General features: G+C 34.5%; 2 protein-coding genes across 2 annotated transcripts in view; both read right to left on the bottom strand.

Annotated features, from left to right (window-relative positions):
* Positions 1 to 305: 305 nt before the first annotated feature.
* On the bottom strand, positions 306 to 8,126 carry LOC129430461 (L-rhamnose-binding lectin CSL3-like). Its single transcript, XM_073874821.1, has 13 exons — positions 7,899 to 8,126; positions 7,751 to 7,774; positions 7,553 to 7,615; positions 7,289 to 7,421; positions 7,102 to 7,199; positions 6,834 to 6,878; positions 6,632 to 6,676; positions 6,286 to 6,412; positions 6,047 to 6,171; positions 1,976 to 2,038; positions 740 to 887; positions 623 to 630; positions 306 to 445 (listed from the first exon to the last, which is right to left on the bottom strand). Exons 1-13 carry the CDS (start codon positions 7,984 to 7,986, stop codon positions 306 to 308), a joined length of 1,107 nt encoding a protein of 368 aa, XP_073730922.1. The 5' UTR covers positions 7,987 to 8,126.
* A 284-nt stretch (positions 8,127 to 8,410) lies between these two features.
* The window catches only part of LOC129430375 (uncharacterized), a 28,404-nt gene continuing 18,633 nt past the window's right edge, over positions 8,411 to 18,181 (bottom strand). Inside the window, exons 10-25 of the mRNA XM_073874820.1 lie at positions 16,029 to 16,075; positions 15,282 to 15,344; positions 15,155 to 15,178; positions 15,001 to 15,057; positions 14,758 to 14,893; positions 14,534 to 14,661; positions 14,012 to 14,068; positions 13,718 to 13,853; positions 13,505 to 13,623; positions 12,492 to 12,548; positions 10,359 to 10,494; positions 10,162 to 10,268; positions 10,017 to 10,061; positions 9,752 to 9,878; positions 9,529 to 9,638; positions 8,411 to 8,564 (exon numbers count right to left, since the gene is read on the bottom strand). Of these exons, the coding sequence (XP_073730921.1) occupies positions 9,533 to 9,638; positions 9,752 to 9,878; positions 10,017 to 10,061; positions 10,162 to 10,268; positions 10,359 to 10,494; positions 12,492 to 12,548; positions 13,505 to 13,623; positions 13,718 to 13,853; positions 14,012 to 14,068; positions 14,534 to 14,661; positions 14,758 to 14,893; positions 15,001 to 15,057; positions 15,155 to 15,178; positions 15,282 to 15,344; positions 16,029 to 16,075 (1,345 nt within the window). The 3' untranslated portion in view covers positions 8,411 to 8,564; positions 9,529 to 9,532. The remainder of the gene's footprint in view (positions 8,565 to 9,528; positions 9,639 to 9,751; positions 9,879 to 10,016; positions 10,062 to 10,161; positions 10,269 to 10,358; positions 10,495 to 12,491; positions 12,549 to 13,504; positions 13,624 to 13,717; positions 13,854 to 14,011; positions 14,069 to 14,533; positions 14,662 to 14,757; positions 14,894 to 15,000; positions 15,058 to 15,154; positions 15,179 to 15,281; positions 15,345 to 16,028; positions 16,076 to 18,181) is intronic.

Below are 18,181 nucleotides of genomic sequence, written 5' to 3'. Positions count from 1 at the left end.
CCAAAATATTTTTTGATAGAAATACCAAAAGAAGGCACAGACATAACAAAAACATGAACCAGAAATAATGGCTTGTATTTCAAAAAACAATGTCATATTGCCATTTCCAGCCAATCAAATAGCCTATAGAGTTTTATATTGTTTTACTAGCATTCAGTAATCTAATTATTTATTGCCTAATTAGCTAAATAAATGTGTTAATAAAAACACTTAAGAGTCAATAACCTTTAAATTTAACAACATTATTCCTGTGAAGGTACACTGCACATTGACATGACCACTTAGGTCTCCATCATGTAAATGTGTCAGATGAAGACACGCTCATCTTCATCTTTAGTCTGTATACCGGACAAAATATGGCTGTAAAGTTTGACCTTGTTCTCTTTGGATTCATACATAGGACATTTTATAGAGTATAGGGCATCATTACACTGGTCATTAATGGCTGTAAAACGCATCCAAATGTTAAAAAGAGTATACTGTGGCTAATGTAGGATCAACCTGGTGTCCAGTGTGGCCATTTGACGCTACTCACAGGAATAAGACACATCTAGAAATCTAATAGTTCCTCCTGTGTGGTCAGTGAAAACTGGATTACTCACAGCAAATTGACATTGTGTACCTGTACATCTGGAAACACAAAAAATAGAATGATGATATTGTACAGGGGCAATACAAATAAAATTTGTGAAATTAAAAATTTTTCTCTTAGCTCTGCATTGATGATGAATGATTTTACTTTTGAGACACATCCTTTGTAGTATCCTTGGGACATTGGCCTTGACTGTTACATCCTCCATCACTGATTGGCCAAGATTCAAATCCATACGTGCCTGTATCGCTTATAACGCCAACATTGGATAAGAGCACAATAATGTAACCATCATCTGGTGAGAAATTGAAAGATTTTACCTGTTAACCCACACAAGGACACGGAGTACTGAAGCGTTCATTATTTACATTCCTTCAAAGTTACTAGTTTAAATGTACTCAAACAACTATATATCTTTTAACAGGGTTAAGACTTAAGATTCAGTTTTTAATCTTTATTTAGCAATGCTGACATCGCAGGCACGCACGTCGAAATTCTGGGTCAATCTTCTGGGTTTCATCCGGCTTGATGCGTGTCATACAGTATCCACTTCTTGCCGCAGGGTTTGAGTATTTTTTTATTAAATACTACAATAAATACGTGAAGAAGATATTTGACTTTGATATTTTAAACTTTCAGTCCTGAAGTGTTTTTATTTTACAGCGACTGTTTGAAAATTTGTGTCACTTTCAACTGGTCGGTGTTTTTCCTGCAAGACTCGGGCACAACTAAAAAAATAGGGTTGACAAAATATATATCTTTTATTACTGACAAAATTTCGAGGATGTTATGTCATCGACATCCATTGAAGGACTGCTCCAATGTCGAGGATCCTCAGAATTGTAACCAAGGACTGAATCCTTTGTTCGAAAAATATCCCATATACAGGAAAGGATGCATATGTGTATCCTTCACGCTCTCAAATCACCCACAATCCTATGCGCGCAGCTCCGAAAGCTCACCTTGTTCTCCGAATGCTAAAGAGGAGACTCGCCTCAAATTTAACGGGCCTGACACAGAACAATAGTACAATAGATTTGAAGAATGCTTGGAAGATGTAAATAAACAAACATTAGCTTAGCATTTTGCTGTTTTCTCTAAATAAATTCACATGACATGGTTTTAAAAAACATTTAATGCAATTCAAATGTTTTTTTTCCAAGGCAGGCGTTTATGTTATTAACAGGTTACTAATTAATAATATTTTATTTATATTTATTAATTTATATTATTAATATTTTTATTTGAATGAATTATTTTAAATTAAGTAATATTTATACATTTATTTAATATTTGTTCAGGGTTTTTAAGTACAATTAGTTTTAAGGAAAACACTGAAACATATAATTGCCAGGCAGAAATAAAATAGAAAATGTAACTAACCACACTTGATCACAGCATTACTGTTCTCACTGGCGATGCTCTGAAATACTTTGAGACCAAGACCTGGAGAAACACCAATTGTCAGCTATTTATATTTATATTAAGATCTCTGATGCTATTCTGGGTGTATTCTGGAATTTCAAGCTTATTTATGTTGTTTATTGCAGAAACATTGCACATCTGACAGCAGCATATAAAGACAGTACTTACCATGCTGGCATAGCAGCAGTAATACTGAAAATATATAAACAGAAAAAAACCTTGCGTTTGAAAGTCAAAATAAAATATGTAACAAGATTAAAAATAAACAATAATGCTATCTGCTATATCTACTTAAGAGAAAACAGATTTATCTTTTAAGAAACAAATCAATGTACGTTAAAGGAATAAAAGTCAGCCCTTGATGCAGCATGTTGAAAGTGAAGATGGTTGAACAGATGTTGGCTTTCTATTTAGGGATATGACATTGATATTGTCTTTATATAAAATGCTCTGAAAGGGGTGGATTAATTTAATCATAAACATAAAAGTGTGCGGTTAACATTTAAGCTATAGGGATGAGGGTTCCTTTGTCTCTGGCAATTTCAAACCTGACAGTGACTTATCAAATAACATACCAAGAACAGAACAATATTGTATTTGCATTTGAAAGCAATACAAACACACACATACATACAGTTCAGCATTTCGAAGAAGGTAAAGTTTTAAGTAAAGAAAAGAATAAAGCATAAGGTTATGGCAGTAGGGGAGAACGGGGCACTAATGCTTTTTGGCTCTATCATTCAAAAAATATTAAAGTTAGATTAATAATTTTTACTAGCCTGGCTAACACAAGACCAGTCTCAATAGAGAATGGTCTGGGAACCCTATGCTAATTTTTTCGTATTTTAGGCGTGGTTTCCGAATGCCAGAGCCGTTTATTGGGCGCTACGAATGTCTATCAAATGCGTCTGTACGTAGCTCATAGCCAATCGTTTCAATTATACAAGATGCGTATGTAGAGCGACATCAATTCAAACGTAAACAACTTTTATATTGTGTACGTGTGCACACAGCTGAAAGCTATGCAACTAGACCGGTAGCTGTGTATTGATATTGAAACGAAACATTTTAGTGGCACTGTGACAACCACAGTACAGGCCTAATGACAATAATGATATTAATAAATACCACGCACCTACCATTTATAAGTTAATTGTACTTTGACGATGCCTAAGCAGGTTGGTCGTATAAAACTCCATGGTTATCATGTCTTGCCAAACATCCTTATGAAATTGTATAATGCCAAAAGTTGTTCTTTTTAAATAAACTTGCATTCAAGAAAGGTGGGCCGGTCTTGGGCCTGAAACTCCCGGGCTGAAAAGTGGCCCCACTCCGGCCCTGCTGTTTTGCATATGGAATTCAATTGGATTGAGGGGAAAACTTTAAAGAGTTTATAACTCTTAGAGATACTATTAATAACTAATAAAGTTAATTATTAGTTATCATAATGAAACTACAATGTTTGAAGCAACATTGTTTTAACCTTCTCTAAATTCACTACATATCTTGATGTTGGAACGCGAGCATGTTTAAACTAAAGTTATGAGCTTGAAGCTATAAACAAAATGTTGACTAAAACACATTGTATTTAAAGGTGCAGTTTGTAACTTTTAGAAGGATCTAATGACAGAAATACAATTTTATATACATAACTATATTATCATTAGTGGTGCATAAAAAACCTTTCATAATGAACTATTATGTGTTTATTACCTCAAAATTAGCAGTTTTTATCTACATATACTGTCAGTCCCCTTACATGGAAGACGCCATTTTGCGCTGCCATGTTTTTACAATAGCCCTAAAAGGACAAACTGCTCTAAGCAAAACACTAAAGTGACTAAAGTGACAGTGACATATAGCAGGATTAACAATGTTTTGAGGCACTCTCTTATCATAAATGAATCGCTTACTCTCCCTACATAATTTATTTTATAAAACGTCGATGATATCTGAATTGTAGAGGCTTATACCTTTCCAACAATAACATAAACATTTACATCCAAAATATTAAAGTAAGGTGTTCTAGAGGAACAGTGACAGATAAGTGTTAATAATGTTTTTACACAAACATAAAAATGTAATCCTACTACGCTGACAAAGTAGCACCAGCAATGAAAAATAAAGTAAAACAATAACAAACATATACATTTCACTGCTCATATCTACAGCAAAATAGTTTTTTTCTTTAGAAAACACAAAAAACATTTCATAATTGCTTAGTGCTCCGGGACTTTGTCATGGTGAAACATAAAAGAGCAAAATTCTTTTTAAAATGTTTGGCTTTTCTATTGAATTTATTTATTTATGCCTCTGCTTACTGTAAATTCATATCAATAGCCATTTTATTTAGAAGAGTGCAGCTACTCCATAATGTGTTAATAAATCTATAAAAAGATTAAGCGTGTCTCCTCTTTGAGTCAAACATGACTTGAGAGTAAAAAAACGGCACTATATGCAAAAAGAAATGGTGAAAAAACAATTTGGACTGCATTTCACAGAAAATTCACGGAAATAAGAAAATATGTTTAGTTGAAGTCGTGGACAATGAATAAACCCTATACAGTGAAAGCCTGAGGTCATCTCATGTTTTGATTGGGTATTGTGTGCTCACGTCACTAAAGCATGCGTGTGGCTAAAGTTGGATTTGATCCTCTGGAAAAGCTTTCCATTAGATGTTTAAACATGAATGTATGGATATTTTTCCATTCAGACAAATCGGCTTCCAGAGCGCAGAAACCATTTTGTTTTGTGCTCAGGGACATTGTCATGGAACATTAAAGAGCCCCATTCTATTTGAAACATTTGTCTAGGCAGATTGAATTTCTGTGTGCTAATAAAGGCTGTAACTTAAATGTTATTTAGAAGAGTGCAGTGCCATACATGGTGTATTTTTCAAACTGCAGCCAGAATAAAACTCCTCAGGTTATTATTACAAATACAGCAAATGTGTATCATAGATGAATAAACACGTTATGGAACAGTTTGCAAGGTTAAATGTAACTTACACTTCTGACCAAAAGCAGAAAAGATTGTGGTTAGTGTTTAGGATTGTGTCGAATTAGGAATTTTGTTCTACATATACTCTTTAAAAGGATGTAATTTTTTACACATTTTTGTATTGTGCTATTTAACACATTATGTGTCATTTTCACATTTTGTGTTAAAATAAATAAAAGTGTGTTGTGTTGTTCAAATAATAATTCCAAATATATATGTGTCTAGTTTGGGACAATACATTAAGTGTGTTGTCAATGTCCCCAAAATAACACTGTTTGTTGTTTTTAACACATCCGTTTTTAGAATCTATAAGTCAGAAGAGATAGAGAATCTGCATTAGTATTTGCATTAGTATTAGTTTATTTAATAGACCATTAAATCAAACAGAACATAACTCCAGTTTAGAATACAAATGCCAAAATATGAACAAAAAATGATGGTTAGTACAGTAGTTCAATTAACATGAGATTCCCATTACTCCAACAGATCATATACAATTTAGATTGATTTGCTAACATTTAGTAATTTCATGATTCTTTAACATTGCCCATTCTAATTAGTAAATAAATAAATAAATGAATTATCATATGAATGTATATATTTTTAATTCTTTTAAAAAACAGATAAATAAATAACGCAGAAGTTTTCCTCCTTGCTTAATAGATCACAGAAATAAAGACGTTTTCTGATAGGTGTTCTCCTTACTTTGAGTTGTTTGAGTCATCAGCTAGGTGCTAAATGTGGAAACATTACATTACAACATTATGAGTTATGAACCAAAAGCAAGTATTTAAACAATACAGTAAATTAGCATTAAAAGACAACTTTGACACGATTTTATCAATGATTGTCAAACTATTCTTAAAGATTTTATTCAGATTACATCTGCAACGCTTAAAACGACTAAAATGTATGAGCTACAATGCTTTTTATGTGTGAACTACTACTATATGCTGCTCTATAAGAATGGTTATGTACATTACATTTTATTGCATCATTTTCAAAATGCAGTTGCAAATAAACTCTTACTGATAAAATACTTACATCCTTGTTTGCAAGTGTAAATCACTGCCAAATATTTGTATTTTTGAGGGCACAGATCCAGGTAAATTAAACTTGAAACATATAGATTGCATGTAGGTTTACCATCACACCTAAAAAGGTGTAAACAAATGTTGGGATTAATATTTTGGTGAAGACATGAAAATTGAAAGCATTCTTTTGTGTGTGCGTGCGTGCGTGCGTGCGTGCGTGTTTAGCATTATTACAAAAGTTTCACGACGCTGGTCTGGTCTGAGTAGCACACAGAAGATGTGAGACTTGAGTTAGAATGAGGGCAAATCTGTGTATCGATCCTTCCATAATAAGCATACTGAACAGAAAATTCCCCTCCATCTGAAACGACACAAAATGTTACCTTAAACCATTTGGTGAGATTAATTATTTTTGCATTTAACAGTTTAAAATTTACAATCACATTTAATATAAATATATTATCATACTACTATTATTATTATTATTATTATTATTATTATTATTATTATTATATGTTATGATTTGGCAAAAACACATTGGCAACAGTGTAAAAATCTTTTAAAAAAAAAAAAATCTTACTACAACGAATTTCTTTTTTTTCAAACTGACAGATTGTTGTTACATCTAGAGAAGAGAAGCAAAAATATTTGTCAATTATAACATAAATCAGAACTTTAATAAAAGTTAAAGAATGTGATATTTATCCACTTAGTGGGCCACAAAAATTATATACAAGTATTTGTAAACACAAATGGAAAAGTTGAATAAAAGGAGAAATCACCACAGCCGTTGTTTCCACAGTCGAGCGGCTTCTTTGCTTTTAAACCTTTGGAGACATAAACAGTAAGTAGCAATAGGCTATATAACACTATTACAAATATGCGTGTAAAGTTTGATTTTGTTTTCACTGGCATTATACGAGTATGGGATAAACTTGGTTGGCTAACCAGATATTAAGAATCACATCTAAAGTTGACGTTTACTGAGTATGACATCTAATATACAAACTATTTGGTGTCCAATGTTGACACTTGATGTAATTGACTCACAGAAATAATGCACATCCAGATATTTGTAAATTCCTCCGCAGGGGTCAGTGTAAACATTATTATTCACATCAAAGGAACAGGTTTGTTTTCCATTGCATCTACAACACACACAGAATATAGAGATGAAAATGTACAGTAAATACAATTAAAACTTTCTCTGTGATGATTTGCGATTTACGGTTCTTACTTTCTAGACACGTCATCAAGGGTATCGTGTAAGCAGTTGACATCAGAGAGCGCAGAATCCGCAAACGATCCTCGGCATACTTCAGTGCTTGTACGACCATAATTGGATGAGACCACTGAAATGATACCTGGTTCTGATGATAAATCATATCATTAACTCGGTTTAGTTTAGTATTATTTCATTCAATTACATGTATTATTCTTTCGATTTTATTTGGAAGAATATCCTACACAGAAAAATACAAAACAAAATGCACAAACGAACCACAGGTGATATTGGCTTTCGTCCCTTCACATGTGATGTGTTGCAATTGTTGCAAAGCAGCACCTGGGGAAATGACAACCGTTCAGCTATTTATTAGAAAGCCACCAATCTCTGAAGCTTTTTGGATGGAAAATATGAACGTCATTGTGTTTATTACAGAAACATTGTGCATTGTACTGTGGCAAAGTCAGATCTTACCATGTTGGCATAGTAGCATTAATACTGAAAATATAAACAGGAAAAAACGTGAGTTTTAAAGATCTCATTTTTTCAGTCATAATAAAAAAATCTACATGAAATAATATCTACATGAGATATTTATCTTTTAAGAAACAAATGTACATACAGGGAATAAAAGTCAGATCTCGATGCAGCATGTTGAAAGTGGAGATGGTTGAACAGATGGTGGCTTTCTCGTTATACGGACATGACATTGATATTGTCTTTATATGAAATCCTCTGAAAGGGGTGGAACTATTTCCTCATAAACCTATGGGTGCGGTGTAACATTTCAGCTGTGGAGATGGGGGTTCATTTGTCTCTGGCAATTTCAAAACTCACAAGGACTCATCAAACAACAAACAAAGAACAGAACAATATAAAATGTTTGCATTTGAAAGCAATTTATTGAACAGACATAGTCGGTTACATTACTGTAGGAAAGCAGACACTTTAGACCCAGTTTAGGAGAAAACAAAAGACTGACCAACCAGAAAAGAAACACTTAAGTGTACAGTATATTATGATTAGTCGTTGTAATGAATTAAACTGAATTTATTCTACAGATTTCTCAATTTAAGTCTAATAATTTTTTTATATTAATTTTATAATACAAACATTTAATTCAGATTCTACTTAAGTAATACACAATGACTAAAGCGTAATGAGTAAAAATCAGCCTTGTTAAATGTATAAAATCAGATGAATGAATGTAAACGAAGATTTCCTCCCAACTCCATAGTATGCCACAGAAATAGAGATATCTGCAGATGTTTTAATTGCTCGATTCATCCTATATTGTGAAACAGGAAAAAAGTTAAAATAAGGAACATCATTATAATATACAATAAACTACATAGCAAGCTGTCACCCAGTCTCACATGGTTTCGTGATAAAGTCGAGTAATTTTTTAATTATTTTTTTCGTAATATTATCACGAATTTTCGCATTTTTCGTGATCGTATAACGAATTCTCGTTTTCGTGTGATTATCACGTATTGGATACTCAACTACTTTTTCGGTTCGGTTTAGGGTTAGATTTGGTGCTTGCATTAGAATGTGCCTTTATGTATTGATTTATACTTTTTTTATATGTCGCCTGGCGTTAGAGTTAGAGTTGGGTTTGGGTGGGGATGTCATTTAATGTAAATCTAACCCTAAACCGAAGTGACAATTGTAAGAAAATAGGAAAAAACTGTTGAGTAACCAATACGTGATAATCACATGAAAACAAAAACACGAAAATTCGTGATAATATCACAAAAAATAGAATCAAAAATTTACGTGACGAAATTTCGTGAGACTGGGCTGCTACTTAACAATATGGTTAAATGATAGAAAGCAGTGGCGGGCGCGACTTTTTTCGAGGGCGCTCGATGCGAGGTTCGTCACCACATGTATGTATGTAGCCCCCCTGCTGAAAAAAACAATTACACACTACAGTGTTGGTTTTTGTTGGTCTCTAATGGTATGTATTGGTTCTATTGCTTCTATGTATTGGTTCTAATGGAATATGGCCCAAAACACACTACAGTGTGGTTTTAATGGTAAAAGCTAATGGTTCCTATTGGTATTTTAATGGAAACCAGTACAATTTTCTGTAATGGTTTTATTGTATTTTTCAGCAGGGTAACCCTAAACTGAAGGGACAATGGTAAGAAAATAGGACAAAACTGTTGAATATTGGCCAGCCCTACCATGAAGTGATATATATGCCATTAAATCATATCAATGAAGTGAATACCAAAAATACTCACACGGTTAATCACAACTGTATAAAACCTCCAAATATTTATGGACTTGAGGACAACGATCAGTGAACTCTGAATTTGAAGCATGAACGTGACACATAGTCTTTCCATTGCACCTAACAAAATGAAAACATTATTATTTGTATGTTCCCTTTGTTATTGAAAAAGTATGAGTTAATAATATTGCTCTTCTTGTGTACATGTGTGTTGCAATGCACATCAGTAATACCTGTGTTGCAAGGTACTGGTCTGGTCTGAGAAACATGTGGACACGGCGCCAACAAGATGATGAGTGCAAGTCACCGTATCACTCCTCCCATAATTAGCATAATGAATGTTAATTCTCCGACCCCGTTCTGAAACAACACATAAATACTTTAGATATATAGCAAAACAGGCCCATAATGACATGAGGACATGGGCTATTTATGTTGATAAAAATGTTCTTGTGTAACTTTGATGACAAGAATTAAGAGAAAAGTGATAAAACTTACCACAGTGAATATGGCTGCTTTTATTTTGACAAATTATACTCGTTGCTGCATATAGTAATTGAAAACAGCAAAACATATAGTCAGTTATGGATCATCTACAATAACCAAAGTTTTTAGTAAGTCATTGTTATAGTAACTAAATTACTTAAGACACAGGTGTAGGACACATTCAGGTATTTGTAGGTTCCTTTACAGGGGTCACCAAAAACCATGTTAATGGCAGAAACTGAACAATGCCGTTTTCCATCACATCTATTGACACAAAATATTTAAACAAAATTAAAATGACTAAAGGAAATAATTTTAATGCCCCTTAACTTGTAATGTTTACACTGTTCTTACCGATTGGCCAACACACTGAGGGATTTCCTCTGAATGCATTTAGTATTTGAAAGCTGTCCAGCTGGTTTTCCACTAGAGCAAGTGGTGTTGTCTATACGCCCATAATTGCCAGAAAGCACTTTTATGGTTCCATGGGCTGGTGAAAAATAGTGACATATTCATATTTATTCAATATTAATCTTAGAGGCATTGCTGTTAATTACGTACCCTCATGTTGTTTGATCCGTAATATTTTTCTTTGTTTTTCAGAACTAAATACAGACTTTTATAAAAAAAAAAATTCTGGTTACTATGGAAGTGGGTGGTGAATATCTCTTCAAGCTTACAAAGTGCTCAAAAAAAAAAATAATTCCCAAAATAAATCCAAACGGCTCCACGACGACAAACAAAGGCCTTCTCAGGGCAATCTGCGTCGTCCTGTTATAGAAGTATCCACATTTAAAACTTTATAAACGAAACTAACTTCTGGTAATGCCGCCATCTTAGTCGGTCCGCTTTTAAGATGAGAGCGTACGCAGTTTACAGAGGGTCCTGTGCTGCTGCTCTGTACCCACGCCCTCCGAATTTGTCATACGTCACTAAGAAAAGTGCGTACACTACACTAATACTCTCTTCTGAATACAGAGGAGTCTAAGATTGCGCCGTTATCGGAAGCTAGTTATTTTTCTTTATAAAGTTTTAAATATGGATATTTCTACAACAACACTGCACGGATTACCCTCAGAAGACCTTTGGTTATCATCCTGGAGCTGATTGGATTTCTTTGGGGAAGGATATATGCACATTTTTTTTTGGACTTGAAGGAGCTGGACCCCATAACTTTACTGTTTAGCAGGTGGAAGATATAAGACATTTTCTAAAATAATCGAAAATGTGTTCGTATGAAAAATTATGGACACATGCATCTTGGACGGCTTCGGGGTGAGTAAACGCGGAGGGTATACCTTTCGCGTCATTTTTTGACGAACTGGGGACTTCAATACTATTACGTCCGTTGCATTCTCTTTTCCTATTTTCTTACCATTTTCGCGTCGGTTTAGGGTAAGATTTATATAATGACATCCCTACCCAAACCTAACTCTAACCCCAACGCCAGGTGACAACTGTTTAATTTGGCGTACACTGTTTAATTTTGCGTAATCTAACCCTAAACCGACGCGAAAATGGTAAGAAAATAGGAAAAGAGAATGCAACAGACGTAATAGTATTGAAGTCCCCAGTTCGTCAAAAAATGACGCGAAAGGTATACCCTCCGCGTCAACATATTGACGCATGGTCAAGTGTCGTCAAATATTGACGCCATGGGGTGAGACTGTGTTAGAACTATCCCTTTAAGTAATGTGTAACAACTGTAAAAACAGTGATATCCACAACAAGAAAGTTGAGGAGTAAATGTCTTAAGGACACTTAAAATATATTACATAAGTCAAGTGGAGTTTATTTAACACTTTTGGGACATTTTACGGCTTAAAACGTTACTATGGGAGTGGATGTTGACCAAGGTGGTAGTAACCAGAAAACCCTAAACATCACTTTTTTAAAAATCTGTGTTCGGGCATTGGAGACATTGGAGGTTCAAATGACATGAGGGTATAGTAATGACAAAGTTCTAATTTTTGCATGAACTATTTCTGTAATAAATAACATCTAAGAATAACAGTCAAATTAAAGGCTCTCTAAGCGAATAATGTGCGACGTCACTTCCTGTTGATGTTTGAACTGTTTTCAAACAAACGGGGCGTAGCTAACGCCTCCCCCTCCCTCTGCTGTCCGTGCTTTCATGAACGTGCCCAACCCCCACCCCCAAATCCTTCTTGTCGTTTATTGGCTGGAACACTTTGTTATGTTTTGTTGTGCTAGGTTTGGCCACTATGTTGATATTGCCGTTTGTCGAGCCTGAGCTGTCTACAGAGATCGCGTTTTTTTACAGTTTGATCAGCGGACCGGCAGCAAGCAGATAGTGAGGAGTTTGCTGTATGTAACAAAAAATGTTTTATGGTCTAAAACGCGTCAATTCGCTTAGAGCGCCTTTAAGAAAATTGTAATGGTTGAATAAAAGCCCCATCTGTTGATAAAGAGGAGGAAACGTTTAGAATGTTTTCTCACTGTGCTAAAATGATCTTAAAAACTTACCACAGCTGAGATGGGCAGTCTCTGATTCACAGGAAAGTAAATCCTTTGGTGGTGTACCTTGAATTAGAGATGAAACAGCCAATTAGGAATAGGTTATGTTATATTTACTGTTTTCAATTACATGGCTAAATGCCTGCAGTTGCATTGCACTTTTCTAGTGGGAATACTGGGTTTGGTAAAGAGGTGAATAAACAGAGGGGCAACCTTCTGATCTCTATGATGAAGCCAATATGGATTTAAACTGCAATTCATTGACTGGCCGCTAGAGGCAGGCTCCAAAAGGAGTCAATTCTCATAGACCTCCATGTTAAAATGGACAACTTTACAGTAAATAATATGTTTACAGCCTGGTACAAACAGTTTTTAGTCTGTATAGCTAATTTTGCCCTTCATGACAACTGTGTGGGAGGTGATTTTTTTTGTTAATTATCCATTTAAATGATATTAAGCCTTAAAGGTTTGCATAATTAAGGGCATGGCCACTTCAGTGAACAGCCACTGCTGTCACTTGAGTTGAGCTAGGCGAGCCTGGTTTCAACAACCAGCCACCTCAGCTTCACCCACGTCCCGCCTTTTTACCCATTTTCGGATATCCGCGAGTGATGCGCGGCCAAGCACGGCCAGGATGGCGACGGCAGGCACCGCCCACTTTAAGCTCCAAAACAATCTTCAGAAACCTATGGGTGATGTCACGGACACTACGTCCATCTTTTGTTTTAAAGATTTTACAAGAACCAGGAGCTGGTGAAGAATTTCTGGAGTTTTTTTATCCTTGTGGTCTTATTGTTTGTCTGTTTTTTGCTCTATAGCATATTTTATTTTGTATTGTACTTAATATGCTTAGCCCTTACATTTTTTAAAACTTTGGATCAAGCTCAGGATGAAGTGCACTGACCCATGGGCTTTTGTTACTGAGGCTGGGTCTGATGAACAGCTGGTCGGGTCACCAGAGTGGTTGCATGACTTGTATTAAGTCAATCTATAATGTAGGATCAGTCAGGTGTATAACTCACTTGCTGGTGGTGGTAGGATACACTCATAAGACACATTCAGGTATTTGTAAGTTCCAGGACAGGGGTCAGTGAAAGCCATATTCCCCACAGCAACGGAACAATTCTGCTTTCCATCACATCTGTGACATAAAAAAACATTCATTAGTATACAAAATAAATTGCACATAGCGTTTTAATATCTCTTAGATCTATAAAGATGTTTATTGTTCTTACTGAGTGGTCAGCACACTTAGTGTTGTATTCTGAGTGCACTGAACATTTGAGATCTGACCAGCTGGTCTTCCACTAGAGCAGGTTGTCTTGTCTGCACGCCCGTAATTGGCTGATAGCACTTTTATGGTTCCCTGGTCTGTGTATAAAAAGTAACATGATCAACACATGCATTATTATTATCATTATTTATTAAAAATTACATGATTTTTATATCGTATTATGTTGAAAGGTCTTAAAACCATTATTGTACCATATCCAAAGTCAATGTTTTAATGAATCCCAGGGAGGACTCACCACAGCTGAGGTGGGTGGTGTTTGATTCACATGTAACTTGATTCTTTGATGGTACAGCTTGAGTCAGAGATGAAAAAAACTAATTAGGAAAAGTAATGCAGTGCCTACAGGTACAATGCACTTGTATATTAAAGCAATAAGTCCCAAAAAGCAGTGGCCCCTTAGCTGTTATAAAATGCAATGTAACACCACTGCTTCGCAGGGCTTATTGCTTTTATAAAACGGTTAGTTCATTTGCATAGCAGGGTTTCATAAAATAAAACACAAATAAGTTGTAATTATATTCGTACAAATATTACTCTTCCGCCAAACAAAGTAGTTCCTCAGAATCAAGTGTGGCTGCAACAGAGCATGTGTTAGCATTTAGCCTATAGCCCCATTCATTCCTTAGGATCCAAACAGGAATGAATTTAGAAGTCACCAGACACTTACATGTTTTCCCCATTTAAAGACTGTTACATGAGTAGTTACACAAATAAAACGTGGTGATTTTTAAAGCCAATAATAATGAGTATAGCTCACTTGGTGGTGGTGATGTTGGTGATAGGATACACTCATAAGACACATTCAGATATTTGTAAGTTCCAGGACAGGGGTCAGTGAAAGCCGTATTCCCCACAACAATGAAACAATTCTGCTTTCCATCACATCTGTGACAAAAAAACAATCAGTAAACACATCAGAAGTATACAAAATACTTACAAATAGCATTTTTATATCTCTATTATATTGTTTATTGTTCTTACTGAGTGGTCAGCACACTTAGTGTTGTATTCTGAGTGCACTGAACATTTGAGATCTGACCAGCTGGTCTTCCACTAGAGCAGGTTTTGCTGTCTGTACGCCCGTAATTGGCTGAAAGCACTTTAATGGTTCCCTGTGCTGGGGATAAATAGTAAGACACTTATTTCAGTATTAACATATTAAAAAAAATATGTAACTTGAGCATAAAGTAAAATGTAAGATTGCAAAGATTGAATAAAACTAACCACAGGTGGGCTTGGCAGTTTCTCCCTCACAGGTGATGAGGTTCACTGCCTTGATTCCTAAAGACAAATTAAGGCACCTTTATACTACAAACTACAGTTACATACTTAAATGTGCATGATGAATTTGACAGTGGCATAAAAAATCAGTCCTTACCATGTTGGCATAGTAGCACCAAAACTGAAAAAAAAATCAATATATCAATTACAACAAAAACACTTATGTTTATTTATACTCTTGTTACTTACAAGTTACATCACATATAAGAGATCATTATACTTACAGGTAAAAAAGGTCAGCTTTCGTTGCAGCATGATGAATGTGCAGATAGATGAACCGATGGATGCTGCTTTTTAAAAATAAAGACTTTTTTATTCTCCTTATTTATAGGCAAACCTGAAACCACCAGGCAAACATGACTGGTAAGATAGCTACTGTCATTTTGGGTGTGGAATGGGTGTTTTTATCTTTAAACTTGTTTTTATAAAAGGAGATATTATGGGGATTATAAAGTATTGTTACAATTAATTATGTAAGTAAACGCTAACGGATAATATGACTGGCGTATAATTGCAAAAGCCAAACCCACAGAAAAAAACACCTGTTTTTGTATTTTCCTTGCTTGCAAAATGGAGAGTCTATAGGCTACGTATCAAAGATTGGAAATAACAGTGTTAAATAACATAACAGTGAATAACAGTTCATACCACCCCAGCGACAACTTCTGTACTTTCTTGTACCTTTATTTCTGAGAATTTACAACATAATTCTAACCATAATAACTATGATTAGTGTTAATTGCATTGTGTAAATGTTATAATGTAAGGCGTGCTCCAGGTATTAACACATGAAGGCTTAACCTCCTTTAAGACAATACATGAAAAAGATTGGATGACATCACTGAATTCCTCTTCCATGAAGTATTATCAAACTTCGACAGACTCAAAACATTATACATTTGTGTAAAATTTAAATATATTATTTTGACATATAGACTTATTCTTCAGATCAGCATTTCCTTAATGCTCACCTTCCATCAGTCCTGTGTACACTATGGCAAGCAAAGTTATGAGTATGCTAAGATCAGAGCAAATGAGAACAATGAGTTTAAATGCGCTGCTTACTTTAATAATAAACATGATTGCCTCAATCTGATCAGTCCTGGTGATGTCAGTGTCCTAAATGATGTTATAATGGATTATTTCACTTTTAAAAATGAAACACATCATGGAAAAGTATAAAACCATAATTCTGACAGCAAGCAGAAATGATTTTGGTCATACAATATGTATAGGGTTAAATTAGGAATTGTTGCCATTAACAACAGTTAGTAAGAATACAAAAAAAAAGAGTTTGCTTTGGAAATAGTTTATTCAGTGATACTTATTTATCCCAGACAGAACAGACCCAGTTCAGGAAACAAATACAAAAATATGAACAAAAAAGAATGGCTAGTTAGGATCATCTGTCACCTTCAGCAGATCATATTCCAACCAATTCTCCAACCCATAGGATTGATATGGTTGTTTGTCCATATCACCAAATAAGATGCATTTACTAAATTAGGGTCTCTACCGGCAGCAGGTGAAACTTAATATATTAGGGTATAAAATTATATTTTGGGATATCATTTTGCTATGATGACATGTAATGGGATAAGATTTTCAATTTAATTCTATTTTAATACACATTACACTATTCGAGAATTTAAAGCAAATAACCTACCCATTTATTTATTATATGATATAAACACAGCATACAAAACAGTCACAACTTTTTAAAAATGTACTTAAATTATATTCCAGGTGTATAGGTCAAAGTACGATCTATTTATTTGAAGAAAAGATGCAAAAGTGATGACAATCCGCTGTAAATATCAGATCCGGTGTACACTGATTCAAAAACTGCGTCCAGAAGAAGCGATGATACGTCATCTATGATTGTGAAAAGACATTGGCTCTCGTGTGTCTCGTGACCAATTGCATCATTACGTTAGCTAAAAATGTGAAGCGCTATTGACTCTTGTGACCGACTACGTCATGCTGGTTTATGTTTGAATGAGATCTGACTGTGCGTTTTGATCACATATAAAGTCATATATGTGTTCTTCATATAAGGTAATCGTATATGGCTTCAGTTCGCAAGGTTTGCAATGCGAATGGTTTGTAATACTTTTATACTGTTTTATTCAGTAAATACCTGTGATTGTACAGTAAATTCACATTGTACATTGATGATGTTTAACCATTCAAGTCACAGTACTTTACTTACACATAAAAAGTTTGATAAATAAATCCAAAATAGTGTGGAAGGAGAAAAAATGTCAATGCAAGATGTTGATAGAAATGATCTATGAACTTGAATGAACTTAGCATGAATTTAACATGGATATTGTATGTCTGTATGTATGTAAATATTGACTTTTATTGTTGACTTTTACTGTTGACTTTTACTTTAATTGGAGGACATACAGTACCATCCACTAATAGTGACACGCTTGGTAAATTTAAGCAAAGATGTCCGTGAAAAGAATTCTTAAAAAATATTAACAAAAACTGTCTGTGCCACAATTATGTATTTACCCCTATGAAATTACATGAGAAAAATATTTTTGAAGTATATTCCCATTGATTTAAAAAAAAATGTGTACACCTTGGTGACTAGGAACAGTAAATTGTTTAACCACGAGTTCCTGTTTCACAGGGGTATAAATATGACGTCACACATAGGCTAAATACATTCATCACAATGGATAAGTCGAACATTGTGATGTGCTTAATCAGCCTCGTTGAATTTTTACCATTATAACAAATAAACATTACTGAAGACACACATATATATGTTTGCATGCTTACTCTTTATTATTACACTTTTATTTGATTAATGAATTAATAAAATGGAAAGCGTTGATTTATCACCAGCAGTATTCCTCCATTAAAGACGTCTAGCAGTGTTGTGGTTTACCTGGATAGATGTTAGAATATCAAATTAGCATTTTTAACCAAAGCGATGTACATTGCATGCAGTCTTTACTTTATTGCAGCACATACTTTCCCAACCCAATCTTACAGTATAGTATTGGTGTTGCCAATAACAATACCAAGGATTGCACCAATGTAATGTAACACCATTGTCCCCTAACCAGCCATAAAAGAGTCACCATTTGCATTTAAATAGGCAATT

Source organism: Misgurnus anguillicaudatus, chromosome 13 (assembly GCF_027580225.2).
Source record: "Misgurnus anguillicaudatus chromosome 13, ASM2758022v2, whole genome shotgun sequence".
NCBI classification, from domain to species: Eukaryota; Metazoa; Chordata; class Actinopteri; order Cypriniformes; family Cobitidae; genus Misgurnus; species Misgurnus anguillicaudatus.
Note: the sequence above shows the minus strand (reverse complement) of the source record. Positions and strands in the feature narration are given on the sequence as shown.

Bases quoted from the DNA above. Each gene is read 5' to 3' on its own strand.
- LOC129430461 (XM_073874821.1), bottom strand. From the start codon at position 7,986: ATGTCATGTCCGTATAACGAGAAAGCCACCATCTGTTCAACCATCTCC. The intron at 7,775-7,898 runs GTATGTACATTT...TTATATTTTCAG, and splicing joins AGATCTGACTTTTATTCCCT to TATTAATGCTACTATGCCAA. The intron at 888-1,975 runs GTTAGTTACATT...ATTTCTCACCAG, and splicing joins TAATGCTGTGATCAAGTGTG to ATGATGGTTACATTATTGTG.